Source organism: Engraulis encrasicolus, chromosome 5 (assembly GCF_034702125.1).
Source record: "Engraulis encrasicolus isolate BLACKSEA-1 chromosome 5, IST_EnEncr_1.0, whole genome shotgun sequence".
Lineage (NCBI taxonomy): Eukaryota > Metazoa > Chordata > Actinopteri > Clupeiformes > Engraulidae > Engraulis > Engraulis encrasicolus.
Window position 1 is genome coordinate 12,585,198 of NC_085861.1, and position 19,758 is coordinate 12,604,955.

At 44.3% G+C, this 19,758-nt stretch overlaps 1 protein-coding gene across 1 annotated transcript; it reads left to right on the top strand.

The window, feature by feature from the left end:
• The first annotated feature begins 11,672 nt into the window (after positions 1-11,672).
• On the top strand, positions 11,673-18,265 carry gdf6a (growth differentiation factor 6a). Its single transcript, XM_063198697.1, has 2 exons — positions 11,673-12,125; positions 16,076-18,265. The coding sequence occupies exons 1-2, from the start codon at positions 11,777-11,779 to the stop codon at positions 16,966-16,968; spliced, it is 1,242 nt and encodes a 413-aa protein (XP_063054767.1). The 5' UTR covers positions 11,673-11,776; the 3' UTR covers positions 16,969-18,265.
• The last annotated feature ends 1,493 nt before the right edge of the window (positions 18,266-19,758 follow it).

Genomic DNA, 19,758 nt, shown 5'->3' on the forward strand with positions numbered 1-19,758 from the left:
AACCTGACAAATGTGCTGTACCAGCCTGATCTCCAAAAATTCCGTGCTCCTGGACACGGATGTTAAGGACACGAAATCCGTGTCCAGGAGCACGGATTTTGCCAAAATTCCGTGCTCCTGGACACGGAATTGTTTTCCGTGATGGGCACACGGAAGTTTTTTCTATATTCCCCAGCCCAGTGTCTATCAGAAATGCAACTTTGACATGGTAAGTGGTTTTAATGACAGGGAAGGTCCAGAAAGTGTAACATGGACAATGTCTCGATTATGATATTCAATAACTAAAACGTTGGATAGCCTGGCCTTGCTATCTGTAAGCCTCCATTCGATTATCATTTCCCTACACATATAGGTCTGATATTCTGGGCTGATAGCCTACTAAAAAGGTTTCCAGACAAGGTAGCCATGCACCTACGAGGGAGGAGTGTGAATGATGGCACGTTATACGGGCAGATTACACATCACGACCAAACGTTGGCCATTGGGTAAAATCAGATCTGAACATTTCAAACATAAATAGAGTTCAGTTCACCCCTTCAATATAGAAGCTCAATACCCATCTCTTCCTCACTCTGGCGGAGGTGCCCTTGAGCAAGGCACCTATACCAACACTGCTCCAGGGACTGTAACCAATACTCTGTAATATCTGTATAAGTCGCTTTGGATAAAAGTGTCAGTGTAAGTGAGTGTAATGTAATGTAACAGTAATAGTAATACAATTAGAACAAAGTAAGACCAGCCTTGAGAAGACACAAATGAACTAAGAGCCCTCAGGAGACTGTGCATAGATTGTTACTCAGGTGCTCATGTACCCTTTGAAGTCAAAATCCAAAAGGAAGGAAGGAGCGGAGGCACTCCTTCATCAGGCCATAGACCGGCCTCGGTAGGAGGGAAGAACATGGTCTTCTATGTGTGTTGCTCTGACAATTGAAGCGGGCACACTGACTTTCCCAAAATCACAAAATGGCACCAAGTCTGTGCTTTCCTTTTCCCGAAATGGATGCACATTTGTCTGAACAGTAGGGATCCAATTTAGGGTTGATATGTGTGAAACAGGCACTTCTGTGGTCCCCCCTGTGCTACCATGCCCCCCCCCCCCCCATCTCCTCTCCTCCTCCTCCTCCTCCTCCTCCTCCTCCTCCTCCTCCTCCTCCTCCTCCCCAAAACAGCATGGCAACACCCAGGGCCACTGATAGCTTTTGCCGGGCCCGGGACAAAGTCATTCGAAAGGGACCCCGATCCAATCCATACAATGTAATAAGGACCCAATTTTGGGCCCCCTCTCTCTCTCTCTGTGCCCGGGAAAGCTGACCCCTTTGTCCCACCCCTGTTGGCTTCCCTGCATGGCAACACCCCTCCTAGTAGAGGCACAATCAGATTTAGGGTTGATATGTGTGAAACAGGCACCTCTGTGGTGAGAGCAGGGCTCCCCTTGTTCTACCATCCACCTCCCCAGCTACTCTCCTCCTCCTCCTCCTCCTCCTCCCCCCAAACAGCATGGCAACACCCCTCCTAGTAGAGACACAATCAGATTACACACTGCCAGAACAGTGCTTCACATCCGTGCCCTCCTAGCAACGGGCTTAGCAACCAAGGGAGAAGTGCATACCAATGTGGGCCAACATGGGTTGGGTTGGTCGGCCGCTTGCATTAGCAAGTCATTCTCATCAGATCAAGTGATTGTACCTCTTGAAGTTGGATCTATGGAGCATGGAGGACGGGTGGGTCACCTTTGACTGTTTAAGTGTCCCCCCCACACACATAAGTTACCCCCCCACACACACCCCACCCCTTTCACCCCGTTTTGGGGCTTTTCGGCCTTTATTATTATAGGACAGTGTGAGAGAAGACAGGAAATGACTGGGACAGAGAGATGGGACAGGGCTGGGAAATCGCCCCCCCATTTTTAACAGCGCATTAGATTGACAGCTTCCCTGGGTGGTTATAGAGCAGCCATACTCTGCAAACACTTCAAGATAAAAAAAAGTTAACATAGTCTAGTTTTTGTGCTGTGTTTGTCATATTACTGAATATTATGAAGGTGATTATTATTTTGACTGTTCAAAGCATCGTGTGACAGATTTTGTCTAGGCCTACAGCATAAAAAGTTTGCGCAAGTCAAAGCTTTCATATTCACTAGACCAGTGATTCTCAAAGTGTGGTCCGGGGACCACTAGTGGTCCGCGACAGAGCTCAGGTGGTCCGCGAGGGGATTGCTACTTGTCCAAAGACAAGCTAGAAGTAGGCTATATTCATGACATTATTGCAAAGCTAAATATAGCTAGAGTAATATTTTCACCAAAATAAGACAGATCTGCATTGAAATTTAGCACCCCTCAACTGGTAATCCAGTTGACAGGTGGTCCCTGAACATTTTTGGGGGCACAAAGTGGTCCTCGGTCAGAAAAAGTTTGAGAAATGCTGCACTAGACCTACTGATGTAGTGCCACCATGCATGTCTGTACAACACCAATATGTACACGGTAAAAAACCTAGTGTTAATTCAACACTTACAGAGTACTCTGGGAGAAAATACACACTATACTGTGTTAAATTGACTCTTTGAGTGTTGAATTAACACTGCATTTTTTACTGTGTAGTGCATCTACAGGACTGTGTGTCATATGGTGTCAACGCTGCAGCCACTTGTCAAGAAACAAGCATTTACGTAATAAGATTGCTTGAGGCCTGTTTCAGGAATACATTCTGGCCAATTTAACGAGTCACAGGGTTTTCTCTGTCACTTGCCACCAAATCCCACAGATATATTCCCACAGACACTCAGTATAATGACGAAACCCAAAATAGACAGCAGGTGAAAGATGTTACCACAGAGGCTTTCTGTTGGCCAGAAAGCTATCAGAGAGAGAGAGAGAGAGAGAGAGAGAGAGAGAGAGAGAGAGAGAGAGAGAGAGAGAGAGAGAGAGAGTGAAAGAGAGAGAGAGATAATGGTGTGTGTGTGTGTGTGTGTGTGTGTGTGTATATGTGAGAGAGAGAGAGAGAGAAAGAGCGAGCGTGTGTGTGTGCGTGCGTGAGAGAGAGAGAGAGAGAATGGTGCCTGTGTGTGCTGTGTGTGTGTGTGTGTGTGTGTGTGTGTGTGTGTGTGTGTGTGTGTGTGTGTGTGTGTGTGTGTGTGTGTGTGTGTGTGTGTGTGTGTGAGAGAGTGAAAGAGAGAGGATGATGGCAGCCCATCTCTTGGGACAGGGGATGTCATATTGAGCCTGTTACCACAAGGACGGCCATTAGATGAGCTCCTGATTGAGCAGCGAAGAGCAGACTGGCTACAGTGAGATGGTAATCAAAGCCTTATTAACCTTGCTGGTGTCTAACATCAAATAAGTGGCTCCATACACCATGTGCAGCGTTCAGAAAGTCATATCCTCACAATTTCACTTCACAATTCATTGATACATCACAATTGATCTGTACAGTGTGTGAACACTATAAAGACCTGTTAACCATCACAGATCACACGCACATAAGAAGCATAGGCTACGTACGGCTGTATGTTGCTGAACAGCTGAGTCTCTTACCATGAAAACTGTGTCAGACTAAATTGACCTCCAGATAAAATTGCCACCGAGGGAATAGTTTAAAAAGGTTTGAAGTTGCTACCTCATCATTTTTAGTTAGTTTCTTTTGCTGATCAGTGATTCTGAGTGTGACTAATTACCATGCAATGAATTATTAACAAACTTCTTGTGGTCCCCCAAACTCTTGAACAAAGTGTACATGTCAGAATGTGTTCAGGTGGGTAGGTGATTGACCCATCATAACTGATATTTAGATGCATGAAAGGGCAGCAGTAGCCTACCAAAGAACCTGAGGCAATAACCCTTTTTTTTCAAAGTAATTCAGTTTCACTTTCACAGTTAGATAATATGCACGTCATACTTCTCACCATGTGATGGGAGCGTTAAGATGAGCACCACATGATATCCTATAAATATATATAATTACATATAATGCCCAGTCTATATAATGTCCAGTCTCAGCATGTAGGCTATGTATTGTATTGTCTTGTATTTGTCCTGTTTTGTCATGTCTTGTCTGATGTCTGTGAGAATCACTGAAGCCACGCTAAAGACAATTTTCTGTTTAGACAATACGTTTTATCTAATCTAATCTAATCTGAAAAGAAAGAAGAAAAAAAAACACCAATCCTATAGAAGGCTATTATTGCATCATGGTGTAGTCTATTTAAGGAAGAAAGGATGAATGCATAGGTCTATACTGTGATACATGAGAGAGAATGAAAAATACCACAAATGCATGAGGAGGTAGGAGATTGAGTAAATACAGTATGTGACTAAAATCATATGGATGGTCTCTCATGAATGACCCCACATGAATACGCCACTGTAGTAGGGTACTTGTTTCGGTTTCAACTAGCCCCACCTTAACTTGATCAAAACAACATCACCAACACAAAGCATCACTGGAAGGCAAAGCAGTCTACTGTTTTTCCAACCGATAGGCTACTTAAAACTTACATTTTGAATGTATGCTAATCTGTTGGCCTACTGAAGTATAGAAATTATTTTGGTTGTGGAATTCGCCTATATTTTCATTACAAAAATACATATCAATGATCATTTAATGAATAACACCGTAATGACAGCCATTCAGTATTACTTGCCTTTTTTGTGGAAGAAGATATTTCTCAACGGTTGTCACGCCGTTGTGTCCGTTTCTGGAAAAACAACGTGCGACCCTGCCTCTGTCTCTGTCCTTGTTTTTGTCTGAGGTGGTCGGATTACCTCAAACGACACCGAGAGCAGGGGGTACGACAAGTGATGCTCGCGGGGGGGATGTTGCGCCTCAATTCTTCCACGATGCTTTAACGGGGGGGGCGTAAAGGTATGTGGAATGGTGCGATGGCACAGAGCGGCTGATAGATGCTGAAGCAAGCGCGAATGACGGTGCGAATGCGACGTAGAGAGGGGTGACTAATGTTTCAAGAGTGTTATGTAACGCGGCAGATTTTTTTTTAACCCTCGAATGACTGTAAGATAGCCTACTCTGGAAGACCACCTCACTTGGCTGGTAGTCAGCTGCTGACGTTGGCGACGCGCGTCTGTCTACTTTGTTGTGTATCTCAGCCGTTCCTGGCAAGGGCGGTGCGATGCTCTTCAAACAGTATAGACCAATCTCGACGTTGGCTCTCCATGGTGCTGAAGCAAGGCAGAGGCGTTCGAGTGATGAGACGGGGGTCACCTACTTTCCCTAATAGGCTAATAATGTCATAGCACTACTTTAGAGAAAACCTAAAATGGCTATAGGCGCCAGGTGTGCGTTGTTAGGCTATACGTTGTTCATGGTAGGCGTGAGGTGTGCATTGATTTGTTTGACTGCATTATTTTATCAATGGATGAGTTATTTATTAACTTGTTAAATTATGTAGGCCTATTAAATACCCAGACTGTTGCGTACGTTTTTATTAAACAATTGGGGTCGATAATCAAGAAAATGCCCCATAAACGAGGACTAGGTCTATAAATAATAATGCATTAAAAAAAGGAAATGTCACGTGCGGATCCTGCTGATTATGGCATGGCTGTCTTGCAGATAGGCTACTACACAAAAGTTGCGATATGTTGCCCTCTGTTGGTGACAGACTGGTGGTACAACGAGGAAGCACCTGAGCGTCCATGACCTTGTGAGTAGGCCCTAGCCTAGCCTACAGTCTGTCCACAGGTGAAGATGTACAGTCGGCTATAGGCTATTTTTTTTTACTTTCAAAGTCAAGCAATTCACAAACTTTGGTGTCAGGTCAGGTGAGTGTTCAACACGCCCGGCCTTTTCACTGTCTGTGTCAGTGTCTCCCTCACAGACATGCGTGCGCTATAGGCATGTCCAAATATCTTTGTAGCCCCTTAATGCACGCCGTACCACCAGTGGCACGCTGTAATGAGTCATTGAAAGGTTAAGTACCATAGTACTACAATACAATGACAGTGCACAGGGCCTTTATTAATGCAATACTACTTGGTCATTGCCATTCTGGTATAGAGCAAATGTATAATGCTGTTTCTGAACGGGTTAAAACCTTGCCTGGCTCTTGCCCAACCTGTGTTCCACACAGCTTCGCGAGGACTCCAGAGCGACACACTCACAATGAGAGGTCTGGTGAGAACCAGGCTATTAAAAATCACCCCATAACCGCTTTTTTTCCGAAAGTATGTCACTCACTAAGTGGTTAGGGGTGTTCACTAGCACTCCCTAACAAGTGTCAAGGCGAAATATGTTTTATTTGCCATTGTGTGAATGAAAGAAAAAAGTATTTACAAAATGCTACATAAAACATGACAGAAGCCATATTTCGTTACAAAAATGGTTATGAAATACCAGTGAATACTCCTGAACAGTTGGTGAGTTGCACATTCTTAAAAACAAATGCTTAGGGTGGTTTTAAGAACAGATTTGGACATGCCCATAGATGGCCATTCTAAAGCTGGTTGAGACAAAATCCAAATAAGCCAAATAACAAAGACAACAGAAAACATGACATACAGTAAATGATGAGAGGGACTCAACAACACTGCAGACAACTCAGAAAAGGACCAGTTCAGTCAATTTCAACATGCAGTTGTAATGCTCACACTACCCTGGTCTTTTCAGTACCTAAGTTTTTTTTTTCTTCTTAAGCCTTTTCCGAGATCTTGGTCATTGTAATGGGGGCAGCGCTTTGTTTACATTTCAAAAAAACATTTTTATTTATTCCCAAAAACATCCGAAAGGTTATACAACATCATCAGACAACTAGCAAACAGCGGTACTTTTTGGGAAAATATTTGGAGTAGGCCTATGTTAATTAAAAAAAAATGTAAACAAACGCTGCCCCCATTAGAATAGCTCATATCTCGGAAAGGGCTTAGCCGAAAAATGTGGCATCACCGGGTACTGACAAGTCAAGGGTAGCATGAGCAATACAACAGCATATTGAAATTGACTGAAGTGGTCCTTCAATGTTCCAAATAGTGCACTTGTCATTTAAAAACATGCATGTAGGACAGTGGTCTCCAGATGGCGGACCGCGGGCCAGACCAGGCGTGGCAAACGTTTGGCCTGCCATGAGGTTGGAGCAAATGAAAACATATGTGCTACACATGTGCTATCTGCAGTGTGTGGCTATCTGTGTACATACCGGTGGACGGTTTGTTTGGCCCTCTGCCTCATAATTACATACGCTACACAATTTGGCCCTTGGGGTCACATGATTGGAGACCACTGATGTAGGACGATGGGAAACTCAACTGAGGCTCTAGTGCAGGGTTGTCAAACTCAGGCTCGGGGGCCAAATTTGGCCCGCAGAGCCATTTTATTCGGTCCGTGAGATCATTTCAAATGTGTATTACAGTTGGCCCACATACTTACACCATTAATGTTGAGCGTAACAAAACTTGAACATGAAATTTGCTGTGTCACAGGATGTGTAGACACATTCGAACTAACAAATATGATGGGAAAGAGTGTATGTGAAATTTAACTATGAGTATGAAGTACATGCATGCACAATTTTAGTCATTTAAAAAAAATAATTGTTGAGTTCGGCCCTCGACTTCCTTCCAGATTTTGATTTTGGCCCTCAGTCAATTTGAGTTTGACACCCCTGCTCTAGCATGACTTCACCAGATTTCTTGTTTTTCAGTCGATGAAAGACGGCCATGCCAGTTGGTGTTTCAAAGTTGACAAAATGCCTATTTGCCTAGTAGCAAGCCAACATGCAGTGTATGTCTCCAGCAGCAGAGGGAGTGATAATTAACTGCACTCACTGTTGCTGGTCTGTAAACTGTCCCAAGAGAATAAGTCCTGTCCTACCAGTGTCACGTCACTGTGTAACAGAGGCCAACTAGCAGAGTGTGATGTGGAACGTTAGTACAGGTAAACCTCCCTCCCGAAGCCTCATACAGTATCGGTAGAGCTGGGCTATCGAACTGGTCCAGCGCCGGTATCGTGCTGTGACTCCCATTGACGTGGTGGCGAGTTTGCACCCCTGAGGGGGACGAACCATGTGGTAATACGTCAGGTTACATATGGGGTCCCAAATTTGGGATGTTGAAGTGGGGTCCCATGGGAGCCACAGCTGGGAACTGTCCCAAGAGAATAAGTCCTGTCCTGGGACACCAGGAGGACACTGTCCCTGGTCAGGTGGCTGCTGTCCTGGGTCACCTAGGTCTAGTTACTGTCCCGGGTCACCCAGCTGCTGTTGTAGGAGATAAACACAGTCCTTGTACACTAAATTGCTGTTAGAAACTGGAGGTGCAGATGGGTATCCCGAGCCTGACAGGCCTGACCATTCATTACTTTGTAATCCACGAATGGTCTGATTACGCTTCTCTGGGGAGGGTTTTCAGTCAGTTTTCAGACAACTGGTGTTACCGGCCAATAAGCGAACTAACTTGGGGGCATAATAACACACGTCATGAACGTCAACTGTCAGCGATTGGTCAGAGCTCATTTCTTTTTTTAATGATATTTTTTAGGTCTTTTTGGCCTTTATTTCGATAGAACAGTGAAGTAATGACAGGAAGCAAGTTGGGATAGAGAGACGGGGAAGGGATGGCAAAGGACCTGAGCTGGACTCGAACTCGGGTCGGCCGCATATAGTAGACGAGTGCCCTACCATTAAGTAAGGGTTAACGTTCGGCCAGAAGGTCGCTACCGTGGAATAGCAGCACGACAGAGAGAATTTTTAGACCCCGACGCGGAGCGGAGGGGTCTTGTTCTCTCTGAAGTGCTGCTATTCCACAAAGCGACCGACTCGCCGAAAGTTAACCCGCTTATTATATGGATATACTTAAATGATTCACACATGGCGGGGACATTTCTTTAGGCCTATTTAATGTGAAGTCTATTATAATTTTTCATGTCAAAAGATTGTTGCTGCGCAAAACAAAACAGTGCTGTTGTGGAACACCGCTAGGCAACAGCTAGGTAGCCAGGACAACAGGTGTTGTCTATCACCGCAGCTGATTAGAGTCTTGTTGAAAAGTCGCTTTAGCAGTGAAAAGTCTTGTTGCCATTGACAGCGGTCTGTTATAGACCAACCCGTCCGTTATCGAAAAATAACAGACGTGCGAACGTTGGGGAGCCCCATTGAAATGAATGGAGCATTCGACCGATGACGTCACACCATATAATAAGCCACGGTAGCGCCTGGTCAGAGCTCATTTCAAACAGGAGCTGAGCTCACGCCTCCAGTCCAAGTGTTCCAGGGCACAGACGATCCAGACCTAAAATGAATTACAGTCATTAATGTGGTCTGGTAAGACCAGGCTGGGGTGTCCCAAGACAGTGGCAAGGTGTCCCAAGACAGGGGCAAGGTGTCCCAAGACAGGGGCAAGGTGTCCCAAGACAGTGGCAAGGTGTCCCAAGACAGTGGCTAGGTGTCCCAATACAGTGGCTAGGTGTCCCAAGACAGGGGCAAGGTGTCCCAAGGCAGTGGCTAGGTGTCCCAATACAGTGGCTAGGTGTCCCAAGACCAGGCTGGGGTGTCCCAAGGCAGGGGCTAGGTGTCCCAAGACAGTGGCTAGGTGTCCCAAGGCAGGGGCTAGGTGTCCCAAGACAGTGGCTAGGTGTCCCAAGGCAGTGGCTAGGTGTCCCAAGACAGTGGCAAGGTGTCCCTAGACAGTGGCTAGGTGTCCCAAGACAGTGGCTAGGTGTCCCAAGACAGTGGCTAGGTGTCCCAAGACAGTGGCTAGGTGTCCCAAGACAGTGGCAAGGTGTCCCAAGACAGTGGCAAGGTGTCCCAAGACAGTGGCAAGGTGTCCCAAGACAGTGGCTAGGTGTCCCAAGACAGTGGCTAGGTGTCCCAATACAGTGGCTAGGTGTCCCAAGACTGTGGCTAGGTGTCCCAATACAGTGGCTAGGTGTCATGGGACAACAGCTGGGTGTCCCAGAACATTGTCCCTTGATTCTCATTGGCCACACTTACATGTTTTTAATTCCGAATTAATATCAGAATTAAATAGTTCTGAAGAGTTCAGGGGCGGATTAAGAAATGATGCCCATCTCATTCACTCTCTCAGATTAGAGATGTTGAGATGACAAAATTAATGTCACATGGCCACGCATGTGATGCTATGCTGAGATTAGGCCTACTACCCATCAGTCATGACTCAAAGCCCAAAAAGGTAATTTTAAATGCCGAATCCACCAAACAGTAGGTAGGCCTACACACAACACAGTCATTTTTGTAGCAACCACAACCAATGGTAGCAACTCATGAACTCAAATACAGTAATTGGCAAGATAATTATTGCAAAGGCTGGTTTGGGCCTTGGCCATGGGGCCAAATTGACCTGGCCCCTTGGGGCATTGGCCTTTTGGCCCACTTGCGTTCCCCCACCCTCGGACATGACTCTGGCCCCCTGGGCCTAGACCCGGGCCCAGTTGGCCCGTCCATTAATCCACCCCTGGCTGAGTTTACATTGCATTTTCATTTATTTCGGAATTGTGAGAAGTTTTATTCATTGTTATTTATTGTTGCCCTGAAACTGAAATGTCATCGTTTATTTTGCTTGATCATACTTTCATCCCATTTTTTGACAAATGTAGGATATTCAAAACGTCAAATGTAGCACACTTTTTCTTGCCACTGTATCCCCATTGCACACACGCACACACACACCATTTATTTTGAAATGTTAGTCTAAATTTGTGTGCATGTGGGATCGATGAAAACAAATGACCCAGGTCGGGACCGATACAGTATTACAACTACTGTGTGGGTGAAACAAAGTGGAAAACATGTGGTCCCAGCTATTTCTTAATCCATGAAAATAACGGCTATTTGTAGGCTAAATACAGCTTGTTGCAAATGTATGCTAAATGTTTTGACATGTTTCTTCAGTTCATTTGAAATAAATATTTAGGCGATGCATCAGAAAGTGAGACTATATGGTAGACGAGTGCATGAATCAGCTACTGCCAGAGTTGGTCATGTGGTGTTGATTTTCTTTTGTCCAGAGGGCCCCTAATTACTCCATCATGCGATTCCTCTAATGGTCAGCAGGAGGAGCCAAATATCAACTAACGCTTGAGGCTCCGACTCAAGTTAACCTGCGCCATCAGAACATTATTGTGAGGAGTTTGTAGTAGGCCTAGTGCGTTTTGTTTGAAAGAGTTATGTGTAAGGGAAGGAAAAAATCACACCCACACACAATGGCGCATGAAATATAGGGATTTTTTATAACCATGTCATGTGCGCAGTATACACTTTGGAGTAGGCGACTTTTCAAACTTGAAAATGAGTTTAGTTAATATCTAAAAGGTAGCCTAATTGTGGGGCTGTTACGTTATGCTCATTTCGGGTTCTTCCAATGCCACCATAACCTTAATCCAGTATTTAGACGACCCGGTTAATTTCCACTGTTGCCATAGCTCTGCGAATATTTTCGTCGACCTGTTAACCCCTGTCAACATGTTGGCCCACTTGTAAGCTTGGCATCCTGTGAGGTTGCTTACGACGCTGTGACATCCCCAGCCCTCCCTCCCAAAGCGTCAGAGGTGTCTTTTCCTCGTCCCAACGGTAGGATAGAAAGAGCAGAGAGAAGTTCGCTGCATGAGTGCACGACTGCATGAGTGACTGAGTGGGCGTGTTTCCTCGAGCACTCTGTAGGCTCTCCACTTGTGTGTGGAGTGCGAGCGCACTAGCTTGTGAAGTGCGGCAGACCAGCCCGTAAGCGCAGTGAGTTTGCCCGCGACTACAAGTTTCTTCCAACCCGGCTGCACTGTGGAGAGGGCCCTGCAAAGCTTTTTGGACAGTACCACCATGGATGCCTTTCGAGCAGTGGCATATTACGCACTCTTTCTCTTCCTGTGGAATTTACCATGTTTCCAGTCCGCTGCGCTCATCTCCGCAGCTCCGAGAAGAAACCGGGGGGCTAGGGTCCCGTATGACGGAGCAAGGTCACACAAATTTATCAAAGAAATCTTTGCATCATCTTCCTCGGCTCTCGGCCGTCACCGGGATGAGTTCAAAGACGCGGTTGTGCCCCACGACTACATGATCTCCATTTACAGGACATATTCGGCAGCCGAGAAACTGGGCATAAACGCGAGTTTTTTCCGCTCTTCAAAGTCGGCCAATACCATCACAAGTTTTGTGGACAGAGGAAAAGGTTTGTGTTTCTGATTTAAAATCCAGCACCCTGCCCCACAGCACTTACACAACATTGTCTGCGCATTAAGCGAATTATCAACATGAGACGCAAACCCACGTTTTTAGAAATGTTCAAAATACCTTGTGACTTAACAAGTGGGCATCATTGCTTGCATGAAAAGGCCATTCACAAAAAGTTTTAAACAAACTTGTGCACAAGGCTCCATCGTGCTTCTTTGACATGAGAGGCTAGTATAAAATTGAAATGATCCATTTTGGTAATTGTGTTTCCCGGCTGCTTTCTCACAATCTAATCATTTTGGAGGAAAAAATATATAGTAGGTTGTATAATAAAACATTACCTATAGAATTCGGATATCCCTGCGCTGGGTTACAGCGCCAGCAACATGTCCAAAGTCTCTGTTCTTAGTTTTATAGTCGGCAGTAATGCGGTAATAAAACACTAATTGAGACATTTTCTAAATGCAGGCAATAAATTATTCCTACCATCCTCGCGCGCAAGCGGTCCAACCTGTTCGCACCATAGGCACACTGCCTGCCATGCACTGCATGACCTACGGGGCTGTATCCGATCAAGTAGCTTCAAAGTACACAAGATGCTTGTTAAATAGGCTACTTAAAAGACAAAAAAATCCAACTTTTATCAGTGGCATTAAGTTTCTACTTTTACAGTAGACCCTACTATCAACCTCTAATTGGACATGGTCCTACACAAAGCTGTAAAACCATGTAAATTGGTTACATAAAGTCTGCTAAAACTCTTGCCCAAAGAACACAAAATTAAAAGGCGCTTTACTTCCCTACACGATTTGTTGGCGACAGTTTGTATAGGAGAGTACTATCTGGACTCGGGCAAAACAGGGCCTTGTGTACATTGGAGTACGTTCACTTGGAGCGAAATGAGCGCATCGATGGGCGACAGGCGTGCTGTTCCCTCTTGGTTAGTAAAAGCCGTCCGCTGTAAGACCTGTGAAACTTATTTGAAGGAAAAGCTTCACTTTCTCCGCCGAGTTTGATTTGATGTGCCACCGATGCTGACCCTCTGTTGGCCCGTTCCGAGGAGTGTTTAGTATCAAACCACTGATTGGAGTATTTGAACTCTGCGATCTAATTGCCTGTTCTTGTCATAACATATCAAACACTGTCTATTCTCTCATAATGAACAAGTCCAGCCAATGGCACATCACCAAAAATGACGAGGAGAATTTTTTTTAAAGAACTTCCGTCCCCATGGCGAGGCTGGTGTTGCTGCGTCTCTCTCTGTGTGCATGTTGTGAAGTAAAAAAAAAACAAAACCATTTTCCCTCCCTGCTTTTTGTTCACTTACTATAATTGTCTGTAGTTGTTTAGGCTATTGCCGATACCTCGCATTTAGATCACAAACTATGAGAAGAAACGATTAAACATTCTGTCCGAATATTGAAACCTCCAATTATTGGAGGCGACGCGTCAGGTCGTGATGGATATTTCGGTCCACCAGCGCCACTGAATTGGACTGGAATGCGTTTGTCTGATAAGCGTGCTTCAAGAAGTGTCCGTCGTAATTTGGGTTTTCCACAAGTGGTTTTAATTGTAATGAAAATCCAATGTCGATCAAAAGGTAAATAGTTAAATAGTTCACTCGGAATAGACCGGGGTTCCCAGGTTGTCCACTGGATCAGACAAGAACAACATGGATGTATGAAAATCACTTTTGGCACTCGAAGTAACTCATTAAAACGCAGATGGCGCTTGCTGGCCCCAGTAGCCTCCACGAGAACTCTCTCTCTCTCTCTCTCTCTCTCTCTCTCTCTCTCTCTCTCTCTCTCTCTCTCTCTCTCTCTCTCTCTCAACACACACACACACACACACACACACACACACACACACACACACACACACACACACACACACACACACGTACGACCCATAGTAATGAAATCCTGCAAGTTTTAGCAATCTGAATAAAAGTTACAGTGAAACAACTCTGGGGTGCACTATGGTTGTAGCTGTGCGTAAAGAGTTTAATCATTACATCGTAGCCTAATGGGTATTTCCTCTGATAAGTATCATTATTGTGCATTGTGCAAATATAATTTCCTTTGAAATAAACGCCTGTAAAGTGTAGACGTGATCACAATAAGTTACACGGCCTATAATCACTTTTGAAGCAGGAATGTTGTCGTTGGCAAAAGGGATGAAATACAAGCGGGAAGTATTTTAATGGGGAAGGAGGGAATTCAGAACTGTTAATTATTCGGTGACCTTGTATTCGATTTGTTTGAGGTCTTATAAAAACGGTAATGCATACCATACGCGCGAAGCAACTGAAACAAACACGAGGTTTCAATCTACTTTTACTATTTAACTCTGCTGGGTTCACGCACGGGAAAATACAGACGATGTGATACAAATGTCTTTGTGAGTGATCGCTTAATCGCTTATGTATTAAAGTCCGAGTAGACGGGCGGCACGATAAGAATGCACCACTTAACCGAAAGACTGGTATTTTGGCCAATGTTTATAGTTGTGATTTTAATTACTTGTCCAGTTAAACATAAAAAATAACGATGTAAATTCTTAAGGAATTAGAATTTTGAAACATTTTTCAAGGTCTTAATTAATGCTATAGGTTATATATGACATTTACATCCGAAACATGCTGACATCCATCCTATTAGCTGGTCACCTAAAATATTCGAGGTCTCGAATTCACTTGTCACAAAGTTACAAGGGCTGTGAGAATTGGGAATTAAATTGCTCTGCTAGTAAACGCAGCAAACTCGTTTGATTTCGTATGGCTCTTGCATCCATTCGCACCGAAATGATGCAAGTGGCCTCTAAATTCCGAAAGGGAGAATAATGCATTAATTGTGTATTGTTCAGCCGAGTGTACAGTATGCCTCCCTTAGCCTGCATATTCTGGCATCATCCGCACCGCTTGTGGGCTCCAGCACTAGGTCTCTTATTCCCTCCTCATGGAAATATTTTGGAAAGCGTCACTGCTTTTTTTTCGTTCCGTGAACCCTGAACTAAAAAAATGAAACGCATGAGGCCACAGAGACAGTTTATCTGGGTCTGTAGTTTGGATTCAAGGGCACGAGGCTTAGGCCTACCCTCTCGCCAACTATAAGCCTACGTGTGAAATTCAAATATATTTGCCAATAAAATGTAATCCCCCTAGGTTTTGTTCAAAACGTGCTTTCGTGTGAGCAATAATCTAGCAAAAATGTTCAACCTGCAAAATACAAGGGTCTCAGGTCAACGTTACATTTTGGCATCATTCGATTAATTTTGTTTGTTTAGCCTAATTGTTAACCAATGCATGTATGCCTTCTGTGAACATGCAGGCCTACATTCAGTTAAACCAACACTCAAAACTAATAAATACATGGTTAAGAAGATAAATATGTCGCTGTATTTGTTAACTTTACAACATACAATTCTATGTACATTTGTGCATAGTTTCAGTTTTAAAGTGGATTTATAATTCCATTTCCCCTGTGCGTAAAACGTTCCGGCTTACACTTGACTATGCTGATAGCCTACTAATGTTGCTATAAGGAATACTCTGACTTACGCCACTGTTGTTGCTGTTACTAATACTGTAATAACAATAATAATAATAATAAAACAACAACAACAACAACAATAATAATAATAACAATAATAATAATAATAATAATAATAATAATAATAATAATTAATGTTTTATTTTGCGTAAAAGTTGACGATTGCGCCAAGAAAGGCAAGGCCTATCTCTCCTGGTACCCCTTTCTTTTTAGTTTGCCGAGGTGTCACACTGAGTTTGGCTCAGTGCAAGCTGGAGAGTGGGCACAGAAAAACATGAAATAAGGCCATGTATCTGGCCTCTTTGTGAGAATGTGAGCCCTCCCCCACTCCCCCCCTACCCTGAGTACTGTACTCCCTAAGTGAATCTGACTGCAATTATTTCTTTTTATCTTGCAGACGATCTCTTGCACTCTCCTTTGCGAAGACAAAAGTATCTGTTTGATGTCTCAACCCTTTCAGACAAAGAAGAGCTGGTTGGAGCTGAATTAAGGATATTTCGAAAGGCTCCCGGGGATTTCCAGGCGTCCCCACTAGATCTCTACGGCATTCACTTACTCCCCTGCCGATCAGACAGGCTACTGGATTCCAGAACCATTGATCTCCAGGATTCCAGAAAACCCGGCTGGGAGGTTTTGGACGTTTGGGGAATGTTTAAAAATCGACATCACTCCAGCCAAGACAACCACCAGCTTTGCCTTCAGCTCAAGGGCACCATCGGTAAATCAGAAACGGAAATCGACTTGAAACACTTGGGATTTGACAGGAACGGTCGCTCCCAGCAAGAGAAGGCTATCTTGGTGGTGTACACCAGGTCTCGGAAGAGAGAGAACTTGTTCAATGAAATGAAAGAGAAGATTAAGTCCAGGGGCTCCCGCTGGACCGAAGAGGAGAGTGGCCTGCAGTTTAAGGCCAGGCGCAGGCGGAGGACCGCTCTGGGCAACCGCCACGGCAAGCGGCATGGGAAAAAGTCGAAATCGAGGTGCAGCAAAAAAGCGCTTCATGTCAATTTTAAGGAACTGGGATGGGACGACTGGATCATCGCGCCCCTGGATTACGAAGCCTACCACTGCGAGGGTCTGTGCGACTTCCCCTTGAGATCGCACCTTGAGCCAACCAACCACGCAATCATACAAACTCTCATGAACTCAATGGATCCCAACAGCACACCTCCAAGCTGTTGTGTTCCTACCAAACTGAGTCCCATCAGTATACTGTACATTGACTCTGGTAATAACGTTGTGTACAAACAATATGAAGACATGGTGGTAGAACAGTGCGGTTGCAGGTAGCGTCCTCAGTGCCCCCATCATTCGAAGACGCCCTCCTTTTTTATAGGCCTAGAAAAAAGAAAAGAAAAGCACCAGCCATCCATCACAGCGTGAATCAAACATCACATCCCTGCTCAGACAAATGCAGACAGCAAACCCACTAAAGGTTCAGTCTGAAAGCAAATGGGCGCACAACGTGGGCCTCTTTTCTCGTTCAAAAGGGATTCTTGCGTAAAAAAAATATTTTTTCAGTAGAATTACAACTGTTTACTCTGTCGTCCCAAGCCTTGTCCACTGTCACATGATAACCACAACAATATGTATACCGCAACCAAACAAACATACAAACAAAACACCATTCTGACCCAGATCCCAAGTCAAAATAATGTGCGCATCCCCTCTATTTGGCCGTCACCACACAGACGCATGCGAGAGATGGCAAAACGTCTATCAGCACATTTGGATCACCCCCAAGTCACTTGCCCGTGCAGGATAGCGACCGATCAGGAAAAAAACAAAACAATTTACGCTCGTCATCAAACTCTGATTTCAATTGACGCAGGTGTGGAACACCTGTTGAAAAATAAATCCGTTGCACGGGGCCGTGGAACTGTAACCTGTTTCGCCCCGCTGCTAGTTGCCCTAGCGTGCTGACAGGTGACACTGGTCACTCGTCGCCTAGACGCTGTCAGACGCCCGAAAGGAAGGACCTTTGCTTTTTAACCAAGTGGTGAATGTAATCTACCAAACACATTACCTGGACTGGGCAGACGACTGTCTGCCCGGGCAGACGACTGTCTGCCCACACACATCCCAGGAGGAGTTGCCCTCCCGGCATCCGGCACTCGGGCGCTATAGCGCTCAGGTGGATCTCCAGAGGCCTCAAGACTGCATAGAGTGTACGAAACTGATGTACACTCTGTTGACGAAAAAAATGAAGTGCCTGGGGACTGGGGTGAAAGTCACGAGGATGGTTTTGAGCTTCACCAACAGCTCGCATAGCGCAGTCCGTGGCTGTGCGTCAACAACCCCATCCTCTTTTGACGTGAACGAAATAATTTACAATATCTGCATATTTGCAAAAATGCACTTCCATAACAACTGACTGCCCCGTTTTCAAGTAGTCAGAAGAATATTTGTGTCCACGACAAACTGACTGACGAGAAAGGACTCGAAAACAAGATGATATTTAAATGCACATTAGCTTTGAATGCACTGCTGTTCATTATTTTGAGCTGTAAATAGTTGTATAGTGAAAACCTGTACAAGTGCAACGAATGGAGAAATGACCAACTACATTTCTTTGTAAATATATATATATAAATATATACATTATAAATGCACTCAAATCGTTATAATTTCTATTCTATAATAATTATTTTATTATTTGTGATGTACAGAGTCTCATGGTAATCGTGTATTTCATACTTTGATGAGATTAATTTAAACTGTATTCAATATTTGCCGAGGGTGGAAATACCATTATTGATGTCTACCTCAAAATTACATAGGTTCTGAAATCTGAGGTGCATTCAGCTATAGTGTTGAGTTCTTTTCAATTCTATATGAATATATATTAATGGATAATTATCCACACTTACTGTACTAATAAAATGAGACAAAAAATATATTCCCTGTGTACCTCTGATGACTTAACTCTGCCCTCAAATGTAACAACAGTCATATTGAAGAGCATTGGCTATCTTCTGGCTATCTAGTGATGACTCTGAGAAACACATTCATGTTTTGGAAATGAGATTCTTAAATGAACAGTTAACGATATATTTGGTGTTGTCTGAATTTGTAATGTTTTGTGTTAACATGGACTCATTAAACCATGCCGGAAAGGGTCCCTGGAGAACAGCAACGTTAATGGCAACACCACTTATTTACCACCTCTTCACCTCTTTCCAAATCCATTAAAATGCTCACAAGAAAAGCTCTTTCATATGACATCCGTTTCCACCCATATCAAAGCAGTATAAACTATATAACCACTTTAATATCATGTCGAATCAAGAGCTCAGCTGTCTGGAATTTCATCTGTTTCACACTAGTCGTTTCCGCAATTTTGAACTTTGTTTTCAATCAGATTATGCAAAGACTTTATGTAATGTTGCTCCATTTCGGCCAGGCAGACAGACAGACAGCCCGGCACAATGCAATCCATTTCTCCCAAAGTTCATTTTGTGCTCTTGTTAGTCTTCACACCCTTCCATGCTATGACCTTCTAAGTACCCTACGAGGGCTGCTGTGATGGCACACAGTGCGTAGCCGGCACCATGTGTGTGCTCCTTGACGCAGGGGCTAACCCGTAACATATGGGAGCCATACTAACAGAGGGAAGTACAGGGGCTTTCAGACTCATATGGCCCAGGTTGTATGATCAACAGGCTATTTCCCAATGAATTAGCCATTCATGGGTCAAGTTTACTTAACACTGTAATGTTTCCCAATCTGTGGATGAAAAGATTTGAAAGCAGGGATTGCTTCCATATAGGCTATCAACCTTGGCCTGGAAGCAATTAGGGAATTGCTTTGAAATGCTATATGTTGTCCAGACTGCATGCGGTACAGTATCATATCCCGCCCGCCGCACATGTTTCGCCCAGGCAAAAAGAGGATGCTAAGTGCACTTTTTAGCTGCCCCACTGCAAACCACCAACACAACAACATTACCTTTCTCCTCCTCCTCCTCCTGTCCCCATTCCCCCACTCCCCCGTTGGAGCCCCAGTGGTACCATATAGACCCCCTTTGCCAGGCATCAGGAGTGTATCGCTGTTGTTGAGCAGTAGGGTAGAGGAATCCCT